Here is a 21721-nt window from a genome sequence, read left to right as displayed (position 1 = left end):
CAGGCGTGATGTTTGTGTGTGTACATACAAAGACTAACGAGAAGATGGCGTTGCAGGCACCTTACATTGCTACAAAAAAGTTGTTGTGGGCTATAAAACTTTCTATTAGATATTTTTATAATTAAGAACGAGTATTTTCGTAATGTCGCTAAGCAGTTTAATGTAATTACTAAATATCAAGGTTAACCAGGTAGGTTCAAAGACATACGAGTAAACATGCCCCTAGCTAGAATAACTAAGCGAAAGGGTAAATAGTTTTTGTCGTAAAAGTTCTGCCACAATGATAGATAGACCGCAGTCTTTTTTCCAACGTCAACTTTGAAAAAAGTTAAACCTTAATATAAAACAGCCGGCAAACAATGCATATGTGTACCTATGTAATATTGCTAAAGCTTAACCGTGTAGATCGCAATCGTCGTCAATAGAGACAGATGACACCGATACTTGGCTAGACGTTTGTAGATGAATTGTACGGTAAATATCGTCTGTTTCTACCCACGATACTCAGCGTTGCAATACTGAAAATGTACTCGAATTGTCATTACCTAACAATATTTTAAATGTATGATGTAACATATCAATAACATTCTAATACCTTTTCATTTACTTAGTTGCTTAGAAACAAATCATCAACAAAAACGGCAAACAAGGTCGTTCACTATTTATTCTGTCTTCTTCACGATGACGTTTTTTACGTTTTTATGACGTGTTATAAGTCGACGCCTCAGATCACCAATTTACGAGCATCATATACCTTTCAACTGTGCCATACCTATCGCGTACATGACATACTTCACTTCTGGTTAGTCTATACACTCTACAGATTTTTAACCATTTCCAGGCCCCGCTAATTTAGATAAGCTAGTACAAATTAAATCATAGTGTTATGTTGTTTACCTATGAGGGACTAATTTAAAAACAAATAGCATTTTAACAACATCAATTGATTTTGAACCATATTGTACATACAGCAAGGTCGAATATTTGTGTACATTTATGGTTTGCTATACCTATGTACTATGCCTGGATAAGGGTTAAAGTATAGAAGACACGGGTGCTACAAGTGCATTCCTGTCTGGTGAAATGGTGAACTTTATACGTATAAATCTTTAGATGAAATCGCGGAATAGCGAAAAACTTGAGGAAATTATGAAGTTGAAATAAATGAGTTGTTAAGTTTGGCACTTTGTTTATTGGATTAAGGATATTAGTTTTTAGTTCTTTAACACTTTTAACCGATGTTTATACAACTAACATCAATATAAAGCTTAAATACCTACCTACATTATTTATCATTGTGATGATTAACAATGAGTACCTACGCACAACACAGAATCATACTAGGAGCGTCAATGTGCCGAAACATGTAAAAAAATGCATCAGTTTACTGCAAACGTCAGAACAGAATACCTATACCCTGCGATACCCCGTTTAGTAGGGTCTCGACGGTGACAAATGCGTATGGACCCTCGTGTGCAAACAGCAATGCTCGGGTCAGTAGGTACCGAAAGGTTACGGCCATGGCAGCACTGTACTATGTAGTGGGAATGTACCTTAATAATTAATGAGTAAACACTGACTATTCACTGCTCTACTTTACTACGTAGATAATTACCTATTTTAAACAATTTATTCTCTGGGCCTTTATTTAAGGGATCGGAAAGTATAGTTTAAGCGATATGGTGGTACACGATAACAAAACAACGGGCTCCATCTGGCTTTCTATGGCTTATTATGGCTACGCAATAGCGATCGTTGTAGGTACATATTATTATATAATCCGAATACAGGACTTTAACTTTTAAAAGTTATACAAATTCATTAGGACATACGTTACCTCTCGTGGTGCCTTCACAAATGACAATCATTTGAAATGCGAATCCCATGGCGGCATTCGATATTAAGCTCAATAATAATTTGGCAGTCAGACTGGTGTCTTCATAAACTATCTGACTGAGCATGAACACCGAATATGTGGCGAACCAAGCCAGCCCCATAAACGATGCCGCAGTGTTCGCTGCAACAACCGCAATAATTAAACAATCATCGAAAGAATACGTCCGTAGGTCCGTACGTAGAGTTGCGAATGTAAGGAAGCAGTGCAAGGTTCATCGATTAAATAATGAATCAACGGTAATTCGTCGGAAACGACGCTATTGCTCAATACTGCGTAAATTTCATTTAATTAAAACTCAAAGTGCACTTTACCTCTAGTGAAGAAGACGCTGACCATAAAACAAAATGCTAATGAAGCGACAACAAATAGCATCATGAAAAAGAAAAGCACCGAGCAAGGTGTAAATGTGAGCACTGAGAACCGGTCTCCAGATGTTGTGGATTTAAACGGAATCTAGAAAAAAAAAATACAAAAATTAACACGATTGATTAGAACTATAATAAATTTGCGTTACAAAGCATTTTTTTTTAATTTACCTTAAATAAAAGCACCATAAGTAGTACAGAAATTGTAAGGAATGAAAACTGCTTGATGAACCATGCTAGCCAATGCAGCCACGACGGCAAACCCATTATGGTCATGGTCTCCTGTAGAATGGGGTGCAAATTAGCAATCGATATAAATATTGTGGCAAAATATCGTATCTCAACCGATTACTTCACGTTGAAATTACGTATTTTTGTACCTTTGATTTATGCTATGTTCTTGTTCTAATCAAATAGCGAGCCTTCTGCTCTGCTCTTCAACCGGTTGAGAAACAACATGTTGAACGAACTAAGAGAGCATAGAGCAAGCAAATAAAATGACTTCCTTCAAAAAGCGAAATAGCCTACGGCTGCATCAGAAATGCAAGCACGCGTTTCGCGAACACGCGACTGCATCGTGACGACGCATCTGTTGGTTCGATTAGACCATAGCTCTAGGTTAAAAGGTATTTTTATTTTAATCAAATTATAGGTCTCGTAGTTCGTTCTTAAACTGATTGATTAGGTACGTACTATCCTTAACAACTACCGACCTCGTAAAAAACAATTAAAAAAAACGTTAAAGCAATTCAAAGCTTCTATACTAAATCGAAATGTATATATTTGTGTTCCATATAAAAAAACAGCGTAGGTTATTTAGCAACCGTGCTTAAAAGCCTTAACTAAATTTTAACGTTTGGATAAGCGGATATAATAAACGAATATTTTTTAAGAACAAAAGACAAATTTCATACCTAATTCAGCGGAAATGTTAAATTAGGAGTGAATGCATAAATATCTGCCACAGCGGACCATGGAAAAATATCTGACAGGTCCTACCGGCTATGTGCTCCAGAAATAGAGTCGTATCAGATATTTATGCACGCTTCGTTATGTCAGATATTGGTGCTGGTGACTGTACCTATGTGAACTTACCTAATTCCATTTTAAGTTCTCAATTTACATAACAGTAATGGTGCAGTTTTTACCTGTTCTAAAATGATTACCGATTATCGACAGCTAAAATAGCGCATAAATTTTGTCATTTCCTTTTTTAACTGCATTTTCGAGTGAAAATGTTTAATGTAAAAGCGGCTGGACGGATATATATGTTTTTTAACCCCCGACGCAAAAAGAGGGGTGTTATAAGTTTGACCGCTATGTGTGTCTGTCTGTGGCACCGTAGCGCTTAAACGGGTGGACCGATTTGAATGCGGTTTTTTTTATTTGAAAGCAGGTTTTCTAGCGATGGTTCTTAGACATGTTTTATCAAAATCGGTTGAGCCGTTTCAAGATCATCAGCTCTTTTGTTCGCTGCGGTAGGAATCTTAGACGCATAACGGGTATTTACTTTACTTCCAAATATATTTGGGACCTAAAATTTGAAACACCCATATATGCTATATAAAAAATAATAGCACATATGTCGTGTTTGGATTCGTTTTGATCAGTAATTGATTCTACATACAATGCAGTGGTGGCAACACGACGAGCTGATGCTACAGCCAGGATATCCAGCACACCAGTATACTCTTGAAAAAATAATAGCAGATATGTCGTGTTTGATTTCTTTTGATCAGTATTTGATTCTACATACAATGCAATGGTGGCAACAAGATGAGCTGATGCTGCAGCCACGATATCCAACACATTAGTATACTTTAAAAAATATATATATATCAAAGTTTAAAAAACATGAAATAAAAAACTTAAATTAAAAATTTAAAAAACCCCCGACATAAAAAAACGCCAGCAAAAATAAAAATAAATAAAAACGCCCGAAAAAAAACGCCGCTAAAAAGTACTACTAAGTAGTAATACTTTAAAAATACAACATATGTACTTTAGTTTCCTGTTAACCTTAGCGGTCCCCAGACACCAACGACGTATAGATAAAAAAAATATTACTAGGTACTTATACTAAATTAACTTAGGCTAATTTTGCGGGAAATCAGCAAAGTCCCCGCGGGATAGGGATAAACGAATTTTTCGCAGAAGTAGTACCCTACGTTAAAGGGTGATCGAAACTAGTAACAAAAATTGAGTAATCACGAGTAGATAGAGATCAAGTTTTAATTTATAAAGTAAATAAAAAATAGTGAAATATCGTATTCGATTACAATATAATTTACCTTTAATTGTAATTCCTTTTCAGCAGTCACGACCCTTACTGTATTTACGAATGTGTACGCAAAGCACAACATTATTATCATGGAGATAAACTTCTCTAGGGCTATGAGCAGCTTGTCATCCCTGTAGGACAGTTGAGGAAACCTTTGGAGGTACACTTTGGTGTTGACGGGTTTCCCCAACTTTTGCTTTATTATTGACTGGGATAAAGCATGCTGTACTGCAAGGAACATTTCCGGAGAATATCCTGTTACGGAAAAACATACATGTCTATGATTAAGATATGTTTTCAATTACTAAACTATACTAAAATAAAATATACAAATTTTACTAATTAAGTCTCTGAAATAATTATTAATTTAACGTAAACTACGAGTAGGTTAGGTACATCGAACATAGGAAAATAATGCTTAAATTAAGTACTCGCTACTACCACTAGCACCAGCACTAGCACTAGGAGCTTGAAATTTTGCTGAAGGCTTTACTTAGACGTGCTCTAAGAATGGATTCTTGGAACTTTGACCCCAAAAAAAGCCCATTTATCAATCAAAATGCGATCCAGCCTTGAAACAGATGTCCATTTCGCGAACAAACAATCGCCATTCATCCTTGAAACAATCAGAATTTTGTGAGCAATCCCGATTCCCCTCGATAGAAATTCCAATGTCGCACGCGATCAATCGCGATACACCTATTCTAAAGAAAAAAAAAACAAGACCTGGTGTTTTTCCGCCATACATGTCGTCAGGTTCGCGCGGGCCAGGTCTGGGAAACAATGGGTATAAGAGATTCGTTCTCCAGCTCAGTCTTATGGGGTTGTCTACCATCGGCGTCCTCATAGTAGCAGGGAATCGTAGAGTAATAACAACATCATCAGGCCACTTGGTAGCGTCTGAATACAAGGAAAGTAGGTTAATTGTTAAGTGGTTCAAACCAGTCAGGAGCAAAGTCGGCTTGTCCAATTATTACTCGTACCTATTCATGCATATATCACTATTTATACGACATGGCGCTACTTGATTGAGAATTGACAATGTTTATACTCTGCGCCAAATGCAATTCTGATTTCTTAAAAATAATATCTATAAATGAGTAATTCTTCAATTTATTGAATCAGTAATTCCTGTATACCTACCTACCTACTTATTTATTCTTCAAAACGAGTCTTACTTACGGCGAAATTTAATGTGGGGGGGGGGGCTTTCGTTTCGGGGGTGAACAATTAGATTGGACCTATCTTTGGGAAAAAGCTTGTTTTCGAGTTTTAGAGGTTTATTTTGAGTGTAGGTACATTCCATGCGCAATAAGACGAGTAATTTCAATCAAGTAGACTGTCATCACAGCGTGGTGGTCAATCCGGTCCGTATAGTATTGGATTAGGGAGCATTTAAGTATTAATACCACCAACACCTTAGGTCAGTTTTTTTGTAACAACTACCTCAAAAGTGGTAAATTCGCTTCATCAATTGTTGTTTCTTGGCCTATAAATGCTCTCCAACTGAGTTGCCAGTGTGTGACTGTGCCAAAAAAATACCAACTTAACTTGGAAAACGGCTAAAGAAAAGCTAAAAAAAAATTGAAACGGTCATGACCAACGGACAGGACGGGAACGAATTTCATTGCTTAGCACTTCGCATTATGAAAGATGAAGCAAACCGCTTCGTGCGAGCTAACGGAACACTAACTAAGTACATAAGGGTGAAGACGCTCCCCTCTCCTGTAAGTCCGTTGGGAAAATGGAGATGGAGTAATAAGACAATGTAATTTCAATGGTTCAAATGTAGGTCGGATGCAACATAGTTTTTTTTTTACAAAATGAAGCAGTTGTACACATACCTACTTTTGTTTACAATTGTCCTTCTTCAGATTTAGGTTTTCGTCCGAGGAGAGGCTTTTGCAACCCGAATAATTCTCCCACCTATGAAACTTGGCACATGATGAAAATAGCTAATACAGATTATAGATATACAATAATCCAATAACTTTTCTTACGATAAGTTAGGTATTTTTACCTAAACATGAAAATCCAATTATTTTTCGATTTCAGAGATAACGCAAATTTAACTTTTAACATTTTGCACTTAACTTCTACTGAAAAATTGCTCTGCTGATTTTTATTTTTTAATATGATTTTATTTACTAAAATAAATAGCTTTTATAAGTTATCCAAAAGATTTTCCTTTGCGATATTATAATTCTTATTTTTACGTAAAACGTCGTGTGAATAATGATTCTCTATCGTTTGCCCGAATTTCATATGCCCGAATGAATCGTTTTCTAGAATTTTCATTTGCCATAAAGTGATTTATTTCTGAAATAGTAATTTCCTCAGATTTGATATTAAACTAACCTAACCTAACCTAACCTGAAAACAGCACGGTTCTATATATTTTATGGCAAACGTTGGTATGGCAAGTGAAATTCGGGCAAATGAAATTCGGGCAAGTAAAGGTAAACGGTGAATAATTGCTCAGGTAAATTTATTAGGTTTCTTAGTCAGGGGTCGCTCTATTGTAATAGACTTTTCAATAATCCAATTGAAATTCAACTAAATATACCAAGTTTTATAAATATAAATAATTGCTAATTAATACTAAGTATTGCCGCCGCTTAGTAGCGACTGGGCGCGCGGGATTGCAGAGGGCTGCGGGGCATAGTACTGTAGCAGCCAAAGTATCCAAAAGTATGGGACACCACAAGAAAATTGACTTTATTACACACCATATAAGGTCCAATGATCCAGTTAGCTAGTCCTCTTTTAATACAATGTGAATGGTGTTCCATTTTCAGTCTCTTGGTGCAAAATGCACATGTCATTGCTTTTTTAAGTAATAAATAGTAGATTGTACATTTTTTTTTTAATTATGTAGAAACTCCTTTGTTTGTGGCTCCTTTGATTGCCTTGGTCTTAGACGAAGACTTTATGCACTAGAGCATAAAAAGTCATTTTGTCTTTCGGAAACTTTTGTCCTCCCTTTTTTTCCGAACGAAACGGGACTACGCCACACTGTAGTTTTATGGTACGGTTTTAAGGTGTATTAAATATGATTTTAATCTAAACTTTGTTTTCACGTGCGTAATAACAGACTTTGAAAGCCACACTTAAAAACCTCACGCAACAGTGTCGCCATCTAGAAAGACAAAAAAGGATAGCCCTTATTCTGACAGTGTAAATAAAACATGCGAAAAAAGCCGTCAAGCTCCAAATGAAAGAGATGAAACGATCACTGACAAGTTGGTACTCTTCTCGGTGATTGTCAAAAACAAAAAGTTTGAAGAGATGATCTGAAATGACGTGTTTTATTTCGAAAAATACTTAGACTGACCTACTTTCTTGTTACAAAGGGTAATAAAAAAATTCGCTACTGACATGCGACTACCTTTTGTTACAATTTCAACCTTACGTGAGTGGTAATAAGAACGTATCGCTGATATTAGCCCGCGAACTACATCACGAACTTTCGAAAATTTGTTGGATAATTGATAAAACTGTTTTAATATATAGTCGGAGTTAATTTTACATTACGTAATTAAGCAAAAATGAAATAAATGTTTCAAAATGAAAAACTTTTGGATAACTAAGAAAAGCTATGTATTTGAACATATAAAAGCATATTAAATTTTTTTTTTTATCAGCAGAGCAATTTTTCAGTAGAAGTTATATAGTGCAAAATGTTAAAAGTTAAATTTGCGGTATCTCTGAAATCGAAAAATAATTGGATAGTTTCACATATATATTCTAAGTAGTACATAGGTACGTATACAGAAAGAATTTGAGTCTAATTTTTAAAAATTGAGGAATTTTTCGCAGAGATCTATAAACGATTTTCATGTTTATCTTCTTGTAAGAAAAGTTGTTGGATTATTGTATATCTATAATATGTATTACCTATTTTCATCATGTGCCAAGTTTCATAGGCAGGAGAATTATTCTGAAGTCTCCATACCTCGTAGACTAGATCATTTATCTATTATAGAAAGTTATACTTAATATGGCTAGCATATAGGTATGCTCAGAAATATCTCAATTTAAGCATAACTTTCATTACATGATTGAACTTGTAGTAAATTATTTCATAACTTACTTGCTATATTGTCATCAAATTGTACTCCAACAAGTATCAAAGTCATAGCATTAGGCTGTGTTAGGGCTCTTTCCATTTCTTTGGCATTCTTGAATCCTTTAGGTTTAGGTAGCATTTCAGGATCAAATAGAAGTGCAAGAAAACTATTCAGGTTATCTAATGCCACTATTTCCAGGGCATCGACTAAAGCTTTCCTAGCTAATGGACACTCGGGTGAAAATGCTAGTGTGCCTTTGTTTCTTACTTCTGTCATATTTTCTACAGACCTAAGATATTTCAGTTAAGAAAGGATTTATTATTAGTTACATGAATATATGGTATATTATTTATTTATTTGCCTATACCAATAATAGATATTTGAGTCAATCAACTTTTTAGTGTACCTATGTTATCCTGGACGAGGGACGAGGAGACATCAGTGATACTCTTTCTTAGAAAAATGTTTGCAAAATATATTATTAGCATGCTTAGGAGATGAGCCATGAAGGAATAATTGCCTTAAAACTTTCTCAACTTTCTAACTTTTAATAGTTTTGTACACCATAAAATCATACTTGACGTTGCCATGGCAAAAAGCTGATTGACACATTTCACAGTATTTTATCAGGGATCAGATTCAGGGAAGAAATTATTATGGTCAAATCACACTTACTGCATTTTCCCGCTTGTGTTGAAGTATGTTGGCAAGAATGGGGGATAAGTTACATCGGGCTGAGATTTGGGATCCACTAGACATCTTATTAAAATTAGAAATAGTGAAAATATCACAGGAGAGGCAACCTCAAATATAGTTTGGTATTTATGCCTCTTTTGAAGAAGAAAATTCTTCCAAATCAGAAGTTTTAGCTTTTGGAAAGATGCCATTTCCTTGTGTACCTTAAAAAAGGATAAGAGCAAAAGTGAGCAAAATTTTGTTTAAATAAATAATATCAATTAATTTAAAAGCAAGTGCAAACCATTATATTTCCTGGCAAGCATTTATTCTTATGGTTCATAATTCCTTCATGAGTAAATAATCTAGTAGCTGAATTATGCATACAGTAAGCATGATAGTCATGATGTATAGGTAATCTGAAAGCTGCATTTAAGCTTTTAAGAACAAAAAAGTTAAGTATTTATAACAGAATTTACCAATTACCAACATAAAATGTTTCACTTTTACAAAATAAAAATAACATGAATCATGAAGCATCAGTCATCTATATTAACCCCTCATATGAAGGAACTAAAAAAAATTCCACATAAATTCAAGTCTCATCATCTGTTTTAATAAGAGCAAATTCTGTTGATTTAAATATAAAAAAAGATAGCCTTTTAGGCATCAATCAGCGTCCTAAGCATACCAGAGAAAACTTTTTAACCACCACTATAATGCATAATATTAGGTAAGTATACTAAATATTTTTTGCATTAGCTATTGAATGTTTCCAATTCTGAGCTTCAAGTTCAAGCAAATAGTAGCTAATAGTGAATTTCAAGACAAATTAAAATTATGGCATTTCATTCTGGTAGCTAATTTGGCTTTATATTCGGCGATTAGGTTTGAGTATTTCATGTATTATTTTGAATTATTTTACTATTTAAATTACTTTATTTACGCTGGCCATTTTTTTACAATTGGAATCAATGGGTGCATTACAATACTTATTGAAAATTGAGACAGTAAAAATTAAAATATATATTTTGCCGAAGTTTTGAAATTAAAAAGAATCGTACGAAAAGTTAATTCAACCGCTATTTATTTGTTAAAAATAATTCTTCTAAAAACAAGCGTAAACGTAAAGCATAAACACGTATTTAACGCCATCAAAAAATATATAATATTAGAAAATACACCATCGTCCTACCTTTTATTAGTCTAAAATACTGTTTTTCGCAGTTTTCACAGTTTTCCTTTTCATTTTTTTATTACCACCACTCCCATGACATACATTACTTACACACTGAACTGACTGACCTGCCTGACTGACAGGAGTGACAGACCAGTTGTGACTTGACTGTTGAGACTGACAGTGACAGTGGCTGTGTAGAATTAAGGCGCGGCATCATAGAAGTCGCTCGACGCTCGTTTCCAGCGATAAATCTGGTCACGTGACATATAGCGATAAAGCTGAAAATGTTGAGGTACTGCTGTATGCAATCGCTCGTCGCTACAAATCTGGTCACGTGGTATAAAGCGATAAAGCTGAAAATGTTGAGCTTCAAAATGAGAGCAACAATGTGTTGACACTGATAAACCCATTTTTGGTACTCGTAAACAAACGACATTTCGTGAATTTCCGAACAAACACTGTCATTTTTTTTCAAGCATCTACCATGTTGACGCTGCTGTTCATCGCGGCGACTGGACGCTACTTTTTTGAGTCGCGGGAAATTTGAAATAGGATCACGTGACCAGATTGGTCACTGCAAACGAGCGACGAGCGATTGCAAACGAGCGACTAGCGATTATCGATTTGAGTCGCGAGAAATTCAAAATGGGGTCACGTGACCAGATTTATAGCTGGAAACGAGCGTCGAGCGACTGCATGGGGCCGCGCCTTTATCACTATATGTCACGTGACCAGATTTATCGCTGGAAACGAGCGTCGAACGACTTGCATGAGGCCGCGCCTTTAAGGTGGGACCACATGCAGTCGCTAGTCGCTCGTTTGCATTGCAGCGATAAATCTGGTCACGTGACATTTAGCGATAAACCTGAAAATGTTGAGCTTTATCGGTAAAAAAAAACCTCTTCAATTTCGGCAAAAACAGTGTTATTTTTTTTTTCATTCACTCCAATTTATTTTAGTTGTACCACTGCGACGACTGCTACTAAATGAGATTAAGAAATCAGCTTCCAATACCAAGACAATTCATGCAAGAAGCCATCTTGTCGCTGCTGCTCGACGCGGCGACTTGACGCTACATTTTTGAGTCGCGGGAAATTCAAAATGGGGTCACGTGACCAGATTTTTTTTTTATTCGACCGGATGGCAAACGAGCAAGTGGGTCACCTGATGGTAAGAGATTACCACCGCCCATAGACACCTGCAACACAAGGGGGATTGCACATGCGTTGCCAACCTAGAGGCCTAAGATGGGATACCTCAAGTGCCAGTAATTTCACCGGCTGTCTTACTCTCCACGCTGCAATCCATTTATCGCTGCAATCGAGCGACTAGCGACTAGCTACTTAGGTTTCTCCTGCTATCTAATAATTTTATGTGTTTTATGTACAGTAAAATGTTATACATTGTATTGCAAAGCAAAAAGGATTGTCACTAAACCAATTTCTGTACTTATTTATAGCTCTTTGCACTAAACAAAATATGTCAGCTTTCAAAATTAAAGTATGCGTTAAAATTCTTTCAGTGTCATTTTTGAGATATGACTTGTCTCTCCTTCCCTCAGAGGAAGGAGTAATATCTTTGCTCCTTCCTCTTTGGATATGACAAATTTTGTTTAATGAGTCAATGAGTCTCATTCTCAAGATGAGACTGCCCAGCGAAAACTGTCCACGCATTTTTTACGAAACTTTAATCTGGTATCATTTTTGAGACTGTCAAAATTGTCATATTCTGGCTTAGATAATTTTGATACTCTATAAGGAAAATAAATTATTTTTTGTTTAATTCAACCTCCAACCATCCTCAAAATGCAAATGTTATAAGATAATGTTAGAAGATATATGCAATGCCAATCTGGTCAAAATGGGCCAAAAATTTATGCGTCTGGACTGTACGTAAATGGGCATGGGCACTGAGAAAGATCATAAAATTTACCAAGGGACTCCTAAAGTGCATCATCAACTTTCAACTACATAAATTTTGATGCAGCTTGAAGTCCGGTCCGTAGTATGATTTATAATATATGAAAATTTAAATAATATTTAAATATCAACATCGTTTAATCAGTATATACAGACATATATAGTAATTAGCAAATGTTGTCAGCCATTTTTTTTTTAATTTGCCGCGGTTTCTCGTGGATAGCTTTCGTTGGCCAGGTCTAGGAAAATCGTTCAAGTGAAGCCATATCACTTAGTTGATCATGTGTGTTGAGTCGCATTCACATTTATCTGTTGTGTTGTATTGTGATGCTCTCTGTCTCTCTCTCTTACCCTCTCTCTCTTTCTATAGGTTTAATGCGACACAACACAAGCCGTCACAACTCACTGCATCAGTAGATAAATGTGAAACGTATGAAACCGATACCGTTCTGATGCGTCACGACACAACACGGCAGATAAATGTGAATGCTGCTTTACATTACTCATTCAACTCATATACTTACTTCGTTCATTTCATTCAGTCATTCATTCCACGGGTTGGCTTCATAGAACAAATACTCGCATTGTCTCTGACGGTTCGATTATAGAAAATGACAGCAGGGCTACTACGTAACTCGAAACTCGAAGTTCGTATCGTACCGTCCCTCTCGCTCTCGTATTAAATAGCTTAGATGAATGATTGGTCTCGCGCGCTCGCTCGACTAGATACCGCCGGCGTACTTGTCAAATGCGGCAACAAATAGTCCGCCGAAATCGGCGTACCTGAGCCGGAGGCGAGTCATCGCGTTGCAAACTGTGCATAATGTGCATGTAGCGAATTTTTTGTTAAATTTTGGTCATAAACCGAAGTAAAATGCCAGTTTTCGCAGTGAAACTGTGTAAAAATAATACTACAAGAAATAAGAAGGACACTGGGATCACATACCATTAATAAATATCGTATAATTTCGAAATTACAAAATAAAATAACATGAACCCTAAACGCCATTCTGTGTTGCCACGTACACAAGAATCAAATTCCCCGTGGTTGAGATTTTAATAAATTGAATTTTATTGTTATCATCATTAAATGATGATAAATTTTAATAACTTATTTTAATTAAGTATCTAACGTAATTATTATATATACATAACCTAGTTCTATATTATTTTATGTTTATGTTTGTGATATATACACTGAAGGTGTATAAATTGTTACCCGACACTATTTAATTAAGGGCTGAATGTGTCTTAAAATAAAAAATATTTTTCGTCTTCCCATTCAAATAGCCCAATCAGCTGATTTACTTAGGTATTACAGGAAAGGAAAAAAAATTTTTTTTTTCGTATTTCTACCCATTTTCCTGAAATGTTAACTTTTACCCGACTGCCCGAAGGAGGATTATGTTTTTCAAGCGTATGTATGTAAGTATGTATGTATGCATGTATATATATGTATATTTTGTAAACAATTTTTTTTTATTTTGGTCTTAATTAACCTGTAAATTATATTAGGTTTAACTAAAGGTGCAACGTGTTATCTTAACTACGCAAAACTTCTTAGTTGGTGACTCAGTCCATGAATTTTTAGAAATAATTTGTAAATGTTGAATGTCCTTAAATATATATATTTTTTAATTAAAAGTGAGGCTTGATCATTGATATGCCTACATCATACCTACCATTTTTTTACAGAAAAAACCTACGCCTAACTTATACACAAACCCCTCTTAATTACTTCTTAATTTCTAAGTATTTCCCAAGATACATTTTGTAACCAGTAACTTAAAAGACCACAGAATAATTTATTTTCCCAATAATTCGGGTAACAGTGGAGCAGCTGGCAACACAATTCGTCACGCACACTAGCATCCTTGCAAATTGTCTTACACCGTTCTTACGCACACTACAATATTGAGTTGCCGCATTCACGAACCTTTTGTTTTTAGGTAGCGCGGTATCTAGTCGAGCGAGCGCGCGAGACCAATCATTCATCTAAGTTAAATAGTATAAGTGTCAGAGGGACCGCACGACACCAACTTCGAGTTTCGTAGTAGCCCTGCTGCTTCCACGTCCCCCGCGCCACGTACCGCCTCATTCTTGTCACTTGTCATAGTTGTCAATGTCAACGACAACGTTCATTAGTATTTCTGTACGTAGTGGTTATTTTATTATTCTCTTTGATCTGTGTTCATTAAGGTTTCAAAGTTGATCGAGTGAAGTTTTTCGTTGAATAATTTCCGTAGCTTATCATCTCAACGTTTGAAGGTGTACTAATAGCTTGCAATTATCTAAAATAAGTGCTGTCATCATCATCATCATCCCAGCCTAAAAACGTCCCACTGCTGGGCACAGGCCTCCTCTCAGAACAAGAGGGATAATAAGTGCTGTGTTGTGAGTTAAATGTGAGTTGTGATAGTAGGCGAAAGGACGTCAGTTTGTATAGGTTTCCAAAATCCGAGACAGGACTCAATAAATGGTTAGTGTTTAAATTGCGAGAGATTGCGAACTACTTCTTCAACCTAACATTGAGATTGCACCAATAAATAAAATACTTAAAGGCACAGATGTGATTCGTCTTCAAAATAAGGTTACAACCCATGCAAGCGAGCGAAAAAATGTAAAACGAGATTAAGAAATAAAAGAGTGAAAAAACAAATGTTTTTTTCTTGTTCCGGATTTATAATAAATTTAATAATTAATGTACCGAATACGAAGCTACAAATCTTTTTTGGCATAACAGACGATGCCACAGCCCCAAGAATTTCTCAATAATAAAAAAAAAGTAACTGTCAAAATCTATAAGCGATATTCGTATGGCGGTTCTTTTCGTATTCGTATGGAAGTTACCCTTACTCGTCTGCAGGGCTACTACGAAACCCGAAACTCGAAGTTCGTGTATTGCGGTCCCTCTGACACTTAAACTATTTAATACGAGAGCGAGAGGGACGGTACGATACGAACTTCGAGTTTCGAGTTTCGGAGTAGGCCTTCTGAACGTTAGTTCTTTGCAAAGGTTCTTTTTTGAGTTGAGCAGTCTGTGATTCATTCGATCGAATCAAAATGGCGCCTATGTCATTGACATATCTATTGTAATGTTTTATAATCAGATTTCTTTGTTAAAATAGCTTTATTCAAGTGTTTATTATATCATATTAGAGTAATTATGTCTACTAATAATTTGTCATCAGTTCTTAAATCATGTTCAGAGAGTGAATTAATCAACGAAGTGACGGATAATAATATGACACCAAAACAGGTGGAAGGATCCCGTTTAAAAAGGACTTTTACGTTGCCTCGTAATCCTTTTGGAACGACGAAGCCTAATTCAAGCAAGATTAAAAGTAATGACAGTGATAGTAAGCAAGCAAGTTCTAGTTGTACAATTGCAGAGTCTCCAAAGGAAGATGGTGGTATTGAGAGGAAGTTGTTTAGAAGGCCATCATGGAAACGATTTCTGAACAAAATAGCGCAGCATATGAGTACCGTAAACGTAACTGGGGTAAGTAATGTCGTTAACTTGTTCCTTAGTAGTTCCATTATTAAGTAGTTTAATAAGATCTTATTAGACTGATCCAAAAATACTAATAATCAATAATTACAGGTGAAATCTGCACCAGCAGTGATGAATGGTGAACGGGTTCCATGTAGTGGAGATCCACCCTGGCCTCCGGGCTCCACCCCTGCTGCTACAGGGATAAAAAATCACGGCAACACTTGTTACATGAATGCTGTCTTGCAGTGCCTTTCCCATACTGATGTTATAGCTGAATATTTTGTACTAGATCATTACAGGGTAAGTATTAAATTTATAATACTTTGTTTGGATTAATTTGCTTATTAGATTTTGAATTTTTTAGCATTTATTTGTGTATTACAGATAGACTTACAGAAGAGGAATAAAATTAATTCAAAAAAATATGGAACAAGAGGTGAAGTAACGGAACAATTGGCAGCTCTTTTAAAAGCTCTCTGGGCATGTAGGTACACACCTGACATGAGTACTACATTCAAGGTAAATTGTTGCATCATCATTTAATTTTTATTAAATACATTTTACTAATTAATGCCTACGCTTATATGTCCTTCAGTGTGAATGAGTCCTTAATTATAATCCCTGTGCATGCTATTATGAGTTGCAAATGTTGGCCTCAGGTGTAATGATCCAGTAAATTGTATCTAGTTTGTTGTTCATTGCAATAAGTTGCTTGAGAAATGCATAATAAATTTATTTCAAGTGAAAACAAGTATTTACTTATATTTTTAGATATCCTTGAACAGTGACACCTAATTAAAAAAAAGTTAACTGATAATAATATCTTGTTTATGGTTTCATTAATGTAAACCAGAGAAAGGACAATAGCAAAACAATTTAGTCTAACCCATATTTGCTTCAACACTAGACAACAGGTTATACTAGTTATGCAAACATTAAAATCTAGGTTATAAAAATATTGATTATTATATTAGGGAGCAGTGGAACGACATGGTATGCAGTACAGAGGAAACAGTCAACATGATGCACAAGAATTCCTGTTCTGGTTATTGGACAAAGTTCATGAAGACTTAAACACTGCCACTAAAAAGAAATACAAGACTCTGAAGGTATACTTACATTGTTTATTATAGTTTCAAACAATAGTACATTTGTTGTCAGATTTACGCTTATTAGACCAGTGGAGTTCCTTAAATGTGTTTTTTTTTTATATTTGGTGGTGATTGATATAAAATATTTATTTAAAAACATTTAGGTATATTAAATCTTTGATTAATTAAAATTCCTTATAAAAAATTTTGGACATTGTACATGCAAATAATTTAAATCATACCCTGTTTCTGTTCCCCTTTTATGTGTTTGACATTAAGTGTTTTTAAAATTATATTATTTTTAAATCTGCAGAACACTGGAGGCAAGTCCGATGAAGTTGTTGCTGCTGAAACATTGGCCAATCACGCCAGGAGAAATAGTTCATTTGTCCAGGCAGTGTTTCAAGCTCAATATAGGTAATTCTTGTTACTTGAATACTGGGGACTCTGTACTCGAACATGACACTGAGATTAAATACAAGGTCACTTGCAATCTTTCACAACTGATAAGTGGACAGTTTGTTTTACAATCTAAAAGTAGTGTTAATCATATTTAACTTAAGAACTAAAACATCCTGTAAAAGAATATTTACAACAAATGCCTGAACTAGATTCCCTGTGTTTAGGCAAAATAATTCTAATATATTTAGATATAATTTAATCAACTTCAAAATCAAATCCAAATTAAACAATGATAATATTGACAGTTTTCTTAATACTAACCTAATTTGAAAGTATAAGCGACATTATAATTAAATTCTTATTCCTTATGCATAAATATAATAAAATTACCTATTAATGCGACATTTTAATTAAATCAGAAATTATTTCACTATACATATGAATTTTCTGTTTCATCGTACGACATGTTCAGTAGGCAGCTTGGATGCTTACACTTAACATAATGATATAAGTCTAGCCTGCATTCAACCATATAGTGGACCTAAAAAAAAAAAATTTTGAAGTGCGCGTTTGGTTTAGATTAGGGCAGACAAGACCTTTGCGTCTTTTAGCAGTAGATTCAGTGCTTAAGGGATTGCAGGTGCTGTTTTAAACAATGCTCAAAATAAATAGCTGTCTGACTGTTAGAATTCACATGATTTATATAGGATTAGTGGATATCGATAGGGACGGAACGTAGAAACTTTGAGAATCGCTCTTGGGCTCTTTCTAGCTAGTAGCGACGTTTTAGCAGCCCCCCCCATGAAGAAATGCAGTACGTTAATACATTTTGACACAACGCAAAGTAGACTAGCTTGATTGTCTGAGTATTCGCAATTGAGCGTAATTTTTTGAAAATAAATATCAACTTTCGAACTCTCGAAGATTAAATAAAGGTCACTTGCAATCTTTCACAACTGATAAGTGGACAGTTTTTTTACAATCTAAAAGTAGTGGGAAAAATGGTTTTAAATATTCCTGTGTCCAGCTCCGTTGAATAATATGTACTTCTCATTTTGAGCAATTTTTTTGTTATGTTTAGGCAAAGTAGCAATTTTTTTGAAACATGTGCTTAACAACATCCCAACCATATCAAGTCATAGACGAGAAAAAATCATCTGTCTATACTGTCTATAGAGGAGAGGAGGTGCCCAAAAAACTTAATTTTTGCGATTTTATTTCACCACATACCAAATCCGCACATCACAGCTGTCTGGTGCTAAGAGTTTATGATTAAATTGTGGACAGACATATATGGAAAAATAAATAAATGTTCAGTTTTTGCCATTTTGGCTACAGAACCTTGTAACTGGAAGCTACTAATGCTATTTATTAAGATAATGATTGCATTTTACAGATCAGCATTGACATGTGCGAAATGTGAGCGGACTTCCTGTACATTTGACCCATTCCATTGCGTGAGCGTGCAGCTTCCTCCCAGGCAGGCCACAGCCCAGCCTTCTCCTTTGCCTGTTAATGTAAGCCATGATTTGTTTAATTTCCCTACTCCCTATGGCATAGAAGGGCAGACATTGTAACCAAACCGAACTTTGGTTGGTTTCTTTTTTTGTTTTTTTAGCAGTTAATCCAATATTAGCCAATAATTAGCTTATTTATTACTTGAAATTGAATTTTGATGATATAAGGAATGCACATGGTGAATAATGATTATGACTATATTTTCAGGTTGTGTATGTGAACCAGCAACCCAGACAAGTACGCATTGGTGTAGAGTTACTACCTAACTCCACAATGGATGAGCTACGGACCACTCTACACACCGATACAGGCATTGATCGTGATCATATCATATTGGCAGAGATCAACGAGACTGGTATTTATTCATATTCTTATTCATAGAAAAAATAAAGGCCCAAGAGGCTAGCATCAGTATAAAAAGACACACGCACAGAGAGAGAGAGAGAAAGAGAGAGAGAGAGAGAGGGAGAGAGAGAACGAGGTTGGATAAGAAAAAAAAACACCTCCACTTTACGTCTATGGGAGGTACTCTAAAAAAATCTTCAATTTTTTATTGTACCATTTTGTCGGCATAGTTTACATATAGTACATATATTCGTGCAAAATTACAGCTTTCTAGCATTGATTGATAGTCCCTGAGCAAAGCCGCGGACGGACAGACAGACAGACAGACATGCGACACTGTAAGGGTTTACGTTTTTGCCATTTTGGAACCCTAAAAAAACCAACCACTTTGACATAAATGAAAGGGTTCCTCATACGCGTTTTTCTGGAGTTTAATGTTCTATCTTTGTAGTGAAAATTACTCGGTGAATATGCCCATATACCATTATTATAATATTATAAATGCGAAAGTTGGTTAGTATGTTTGTTTATTTGTTACTTCGTCTCGTCTAAACCATTGAACCGATTTAGGTAAATTCGGTATACAGATATTTTCGACTCCCAGAGGACATAAGATAATTTTTATCCCGTAAAATTGCATAATTCTCGCGGGATAGCGATAAACGAATTCGCGGGTAACGGCTAGTGACAAATAAAATAAAATATGAATGAAAGGGTTCCTCATACGCGTTTTTCTGGCATTTATTGTTCTGTCTTTATAGTGAAAATTACTCTGTGAATGTGCCCGTATATGTTTATGTTTATTCTCCCAGGATGGTGTAACGCGCGTTCTAGCTGGGAGCCCGCCGGGATCGACTTTGGATCCCTCTATTGCGTGGAGGCACCGCCGCTGCTTCAAACTCCCACAACACCCTATTTACTCATTCTCTGGGTTAACTTACTTGAGGGAGAGAGATTTGGTAAGATTATTTGGCTTACCTGTAAATGTAGTCATAAGTCTTATTATTTACAAATAAGTACATACCTTACGATCTTTTGGATTTTTTACGGCATATTTCACTTCTCTCTGATGGCTACTTGGCAATTCGTGTGACTGATATATCAATTATATCAGGGCTCTCTATTTATTCAAAATAAGGCATTACTTGTATCATAATAATAATATACAATGCTCCTGTTTATTAAAAAAAAAAAAAACAGAGTCAGCACTTAAAATATCAGACATAAGAATATCATCATAAATTTACCAGAGAATAATATTCGTTTATAAGTATTAGTAATAGAAGAGTCAGCTTATTTCGGATGACAAAGACGAAATATCCCTTTGGTTACTTTGGGTCAGTACGTTCTATTAAACCCAGTTTTTTTGTGTATACTGACTTTATTTCAATTCAAGTGATTATATTACTCGTATAGATAAATTTTATCATGCACCTAGCCACCTAGCAAAATACTTGGATCTCCAGAATTTACTGTTGATACATTTTGTAGTACTCCTGTCAGTAAAAAAATGAGATTGAGAAAATTGGCTTACAGGCTCACCATACGCAATGCAAGTGCCTCGCGAGATTTCGTATGATGATCTCCAAAAGTTGATGCTAAAAGAGATGTGCCAAGTTGTGGCCGAGAGAGTGCTTGAAGGCGCGCAGGGCGCGGACATATTCCGCGCTCGCATCGCAGAGGCGCACCGACCGAAGGACCCGGCTTACTTGCAACCTGAGGTAAACCTAGAATATTTTGATATAGCCAATGATCCAAAATAAGAGTAGAAAACATATTAAATAAGTAATTGTAACTAATCTACAACTATAATATAACATTAGATCCGGCAGTGGGATTGAGATTTCGGCATTTTTCATTCTCATGAGAACTCTTTAACATCGTTGATTTTGTTATTTTATTATTATACTAGCTTATGCCCGCGACTTCGTCTGCGTGGACCTAGGTTATCGCGGTGGCGCTAGGGCTTCATTTTTTTTTCAATGAGTTAGTGTGTTTTTTTTATGTATTTTATGGTCACATCTGAGTTGTATTGAACTGAACACTTATATTTCAGTTACCACACCCATTGTTTTCTTTGGACGTCGAGCAAGCGCTATGTGCCCACGACAAACACCCCCACCTTCGGCTAGAGCTGCTATGGGATCCGGCTCACAGGGACAGGTAATAATTTAAAATATTATAAAAATATTCAGTGTTTTTATAATCTAGTTAATTTACGTTTTTTTTACGTTTAGGACCAAATAAAATCAACTAACTTTTAAGGATTCACGTTTTAATTAATTAACACTGCAAATTATTTATTAAATACATTTGAAATAGATACATAATACTATTAGATAGTACTTATGTACTCGCGCTTAGTATGTAGGTATATAATGATGCTTAATTAGGAATTGTGTTTAGTCAACAACCCTTTTTATACTGAAGCTAAGTAGTCACGAGCGTTAATTTGGACCCACTTAAGATCGAATGTCTGTCA

At 35.4% G+C, this 21721-nt stretch overlaps 2 protein-coding genes across 2 annotated transcripts in view; one reads left to right on the top strand and one right to left on the bottom strand.

Annotated features, from left to right (window-relative positions):
• LOC141429044 (phospholipid-transporting ATPase ABCA3-like) overlaps window positions 1-10607 on the bottom strand; it is a 32775-nt gene extending 22168 nt beyond the window's left edge. The window contains exons 1-8 of the mRNA XM_074089194.1: window positions 10484-10607; window positions 9289-9512; window positions 8637-8902; window positions 5270-5443; window positions 4554-4798; window positions 2434-2544; window positions 2209-2350; window positions 1838-2017 (exon numbers count right to left, since the gene is read on the bottom strand). Of these exons, the coding sequence (XP_073945295.1) occupies window positions 1838-2017; window positions 2209-2350; window positions 2434-2544; window positions 4554-4798; window positions 5270-5443; window positions 8637-8902; window positions 9289-9500 (1330 nt within the window). The 5' untranslated portion in view covers window positions 9501-9512; window positions 10484-10607. The remainder of the gene's footprint in view (window positions 1-1837; window positions 2018-2208; window positions 2351-2433; window positions 2545-4553; window positions 4799-5269; window positions 5444-8636; window positions 8903-9288; window positions 9513-10483) is intronic.
• A 4749-nt stretch (window positions 10608-15356) lies between these two features.
• On the top strand, window positions 15357-21406 carry LOC141428490 (ubiquitin carboxyl-terminal hydrolase 31-like). The gene is made up of 10 exons (XM_074088480.1): window positions 15357-15889; window positions 15992-16183; window positions 16268-16402; window positions 16858-16992; window positions 17288-17391; window positions 18773-18893; window positions 19102-19249; window positions 20052-20198; window positions 20776-20960; window positions 21296-21406. The coding sequence occupies exons 1-10, from the start codon at window positions 15554-15556 to the stop codon at window positions 21404-21406; spliced, it is 1614 nt and encodes a 537-aa protein (XP_073944581.1). The 5' UTR covers window positions 15357-15553.
• The last annotated feature ends 315 nt before the right edge of the window (window positions 21407-21721 follow it).

Source organism: Choristoneura fumiferana, chromosome 6 (assembly GCF_025370935.1).
Source record: "Choristoneura fumiferana chromosome 6, NRCan_CFum_1, whole genome shotgun sequence".
Classification (NCBI taxonomy): Eukaryota; Metazoa; Arthropoda; class Insecta; order Lepidoptera; family Tortricidae; genus Choristoneura; species Choristoneura fumiferana.
The sequence above is the reverse complement of the archived record's forward strand: the minus strand, read 5'-3'. Positions and strand labels throughout refer to the sequence as shown.